This window comes from Etheostoma spectabile, chromosome 19 (assembly GCF_008692095.1).
Source record: "Etheostoma spectabile isolate EspeVRDwgs_2016 chromosome 19, UIUC_Espe_1.0, whole genome shotgun sequence".
Lineage (NCBI taxonomy): Eukaryota > Metazoa > Chordata > Actinopteri > Perciformes > Percidae > Etheostoma > Etheostoma spectabile.
This window is the reverse complement of record NC_045751.1, coordinates 12333807-12337651: the sequence shown is the minus strand read 5'-3', so window position 1 is coordinate 12337651 and position 3845 is coordinate 12333807. Positions and strand designations below refer to the sequence as shown.

At 37.5% G+C, this 3845-nt stretch overlaps 1 protein-coding gene across 3 annotated transcripts in view; it reads left to right on the top strand.

The window, feature by feature from the left end:
• Positions 1-750: 750 nt before the first annotated feature.
• The window catches only part of LOC116706950 (Fc receptor-like protein 5), a 10264-nt gene continuing 7169 nt past the window's right edge, over positions 751-3845 (top strand). The window contains exons 1-4 of one of the 3 annotated variants that reach the window (XM_032544020.1): positions 751-1011; positions 3367-3466; positions 3599-3625; positions 3794-3845. The exon at positions 3794-3845 is cut by the window's right edge and continues 221 nt beyond it. In XM_032544020.1, coding sequence (XP_032399911.1) covers positions 3430-3466; positions 3599-3625; positions 3794-3845 — 116 coding nt within the window. In that variant the 5' untranslated portion in view covers positions 751-1011; positions 3367-3429. Of the gene's footprint in view, positions 1012-3213; positions 3467-3598; positions 3626-3793 lie in introns of those variants that run through there. The other 2 variants (XM_032544023.1, XM_032544022.1) reach the window with 2 other exon arrangements.

Sequence of the window (3845 nt, the reverse complement as noted above, 5' to 3'; positions counted from 1 at the left end):
GTTGATGGACAGACACACACAGCAGGATATGTGTGCAGAGCAAAGTTTATCTGGTCTGTCTGTTCTTCTCACCATGGTTCATAAATCTATCTACAGTATCTTGAAAAGTAATGCATGTGTTGTAAAATAATTAGTTGTGTATATCCACGCACCCCCAATTGAAGAGATTAATTAACCGCGGTGACTTTATGAGCCAAATGTTCTGATTTCCACCTTACTGGATGATTTCACATACTGGACTGGAAAACTTCTTTTGTCTTCAACCTTTTCCTTTTTCAATTCACCTGATGATAGCGTTACAAACCTTAGTCACCAGAGAGTGATATGATATTTGTTGAAACTTTTCTCTTTGCAATGAGTACATTTAATTCAGCTAGTTTAGCTCATTTTACTAGTGATACGTGTAGTGTTGACCTCACACAACAGCCAGGACATCAGTAATTAGAAGACACCTGGTCAGCGGTCAGGTAGGTGTGCAGACAGACACAGCTTTTATAAAAAATCAAATTCAGGCAAAGGAAACCACTGTGCGAGACAACGCAGTACTGAATGTGTATTGAATATGAAATACTTCACTTGGTTGTCTACATTCACTCAGATGGTGAAATGTTTTCAAGATAGATATCATGGTTTCACAAAAACGCGGCACCTTGTTGAAATGTTAGCATTAATCCTGTGCAAAAACAATTAGAGCGTATGAATATTTGCATTGTGGCATTTTTAATGTTTATTCACTTGTTTTTCAGAATTTGATTTGTCAGCGTCTCTCACAGTGAGTCCTGACAGAGTGCACCACTTCTCCTCTGACTCTGTGTCAGTGAGCTGTGAGGGAAACTCTACTAGTGGAGAGTGAAGAGTCTTGCTGAGCACTGCTACGGGTCACACTGCTCCAAGTGGAGACAATGACCGGATCTACATGCAACATGGACAGTACCAGACCCGGTGCTGTGGGGTTCTGGTGTGAGTCTGGATCAGGAGAGTTCAGCAACGCAGTTAACATCGCTATACAGGGTATGGTTTCTTTACATTTTCTTTGTTATTTTAAAATTAATCTAAAAGAAAATGTCATCATGCAATTGTCATTATGTGTTTCAACATACATTATAGTTATACTGTTACAGTGTGTTGTATGCAATATAGAGGAGTACGGTACACTGACATTTACTGCGGTCCTATACGGTATCTTAATAACTGTAGCTGACTAAAATTAACCAACATATTCTTTCTATGGTTTGTAGATTTTACTGTAGGTATGTATGGTTTAGCCTATTTTAATATAATTCAATTTTAGTCTCAACCTTCAGTAAGTACCATCAACATTTAGCAGCACCTTTGTAAACAAAACAAGTTGCACCAACTCATTTGGCAGAAAGAAAATATCACAAATATTGAGTATTTTGTTGATTTCTTTAACCATTAAAGTTGTATAATCTATGTGGCCAGTTTGAGTACTGCATTACATTCCTTCTTGGTATTAGTGGAGATGATGTACCTGACAGTTCAGTATATTTTCATTATTTATTAATTGTTTTAAGCTTATCACCTCCCCATTTATAGGGAGATCAACTGCTTCAGCAACTGTTGAAACAGTTTATTCTGACGTTAAACCACCAACAGCTCTTGGTAATAGTGCGGCCACATGATGTGCATACTTCAATTATTATTTATTAGCATTGCTTACATCTTGAACAACAATATATCTTTGAATGTGTTTTTATTTGCTTCTAGGTCTGTAAGGAGAGGTGGATTGACAAACAGTTGACATCTTTTTTAATTTTTTTTAATAAATAAATGTATTGTGTGCACCCCTGCTATCCAAATATCAGACGCGCTCATAAACAGTTGACTTGATGGTAGATCATTTGAAAGAATTCCATGATGTAGATTTATTATCTTTTAGCAAATGACTAGCGAGGAATATTTTCATTTAATATTAATACACTGCATTTATAGCTTTCGGCTGTGGCTCAGTGGTAGAGCGGTTGCCTGCCAATCGAAAGGTTGGTGGTTCAATCCCCACCCCTGCAGTCATTGTCGAAGTGTCCTTGGGCAAGACACTGAACCCCGAGTTGCCCCCGGTGCTGCGCATCGGAGTGTGAATGTGTATGAATGTTTATCTGATGAGCAGGTGGCACCTTGTACGGCAGCCCCGGCCACAGTGTATGAATGTGTGTGAATGGTGAATGTTCCTGTAGATGTAAAAGCGCTTTGAGCAGTTGTCAAGACTGGAAAAGTGCTATATAAATACAGCACATTTTATTTTATAGTAAATTTGTAATATTTTTTTAAAGGTTTTTGTAGGAAAGCTATAAATAGAATAAATTGATTCAGTATATTTGAGCTTTAATAACCAGCTGCTTTAAAGTTTGCATCTTTTCAGTGTTAAGAAAGATCCAGGATGGACATCCACCATTACTTTAATAGATTTAATAACCTGCTGTTACTTGATGATTTTACTTTACCCAAACAGAGAGGTTTTGAAGTCGTTTTTTTTTAGCCTGTGTATGCATCAACAAACCTCTTTTTTTAGTAGTAATGTGTCAGCTGTGTTTTTAATTGCTTGTTTGAGTGGGTGGCCACACTGGTGAAGCAAATCCCACAGGGTTCATCTGCCACTATCAAGATTGGCAAAAGTGGACTTGGTATTGATTTTCATAAAATATTTATTTTCTTACTGTATCTGCTCCGTAAATCACTTTATTAATTATTATTTCTCATAGAGGGTTTCTTTAATCAGTTTTTTAGCTAGATATTATTTCTGTGGGTTTCTGTAATCATGTGAAACTACAAGTTCATCTGTTTGGAGAGTTGAATAATCCATCATCTAAAGCCAGATAACAATGCTTGTTGTTTTTCTCTCGCATTCACACTGTGTAGTTATTGAAAGCTAAAACACATTATTTTATCTGTGACAAACCCCACTGTGTCACAGCCAATGTAGCAGCGTCTATCTGGGAGCGGGGGCAGGGCTGTCAAGCAAAGTCACTTCCTGTAGATAAAGTTATTACAGTAATTGGAACTTGAATTTCATCATAAAGTGAGGACATGTAAAACTTCTGTGCTGGAGTGATACTTCTCTCTTTACAGTGTAACTGCAGTTCAACATTTTACCCAACTGAGTAAGAAAGCCCATGAATTGATAAATGAGTATGACAGCAGCAATAGAGGTGCATGCTGGTGGGCAGTTGAGTTATGCACGCAACAAAAATCTAACCAGTCTAGCTGTGCAATCATAGATTTTAAGGGAAGGAAGTACAGACTGTGTAAACTCAGAAGAAGAAGTCAGAGAACACTTCCGATCCAACATTCAAATGTAATGCATGTTGTGTGTTTCCACAGTTCCTGATTTTTCTTTATATGCCACAGTTTACAGCTTTCTCTCCACACCAAGCTGAGGCGGATTAACAACTGTCGGTGCTGGATGTAAACATGGGACACACTCTGCTCTGGGTGCTGGGGGTTTTCTGTGAGTACATCAGTGACTTTCTCCGTTTAAATTATAGTTACCATTGATAACACTTGTTAAATCCTGAGGTTATTATATATTTAATAGTTCCTGTCAGTTTGAAGTCTGATGAGATTTAAAACTTTATTTTAGTGCTCCTCTACTGTGGACATGCTCAAGGTAATTATATAAATTTGTTTCTTTTTATATATTCACTCATGGCAACTCACCATCTTCATCACATTTCACTACATCCTCGTTCTGTGTTCTGTTTTGTCAGTGTATGATAAATACATGGAATAAAAAGAAACACTTTTTACTCTCTATCTATCTTGTGCTGGTTTCTAGATGCTGTGTTGACCATTGAACCAAACTGGTCCACTCTGTTTACCGGAGAGTC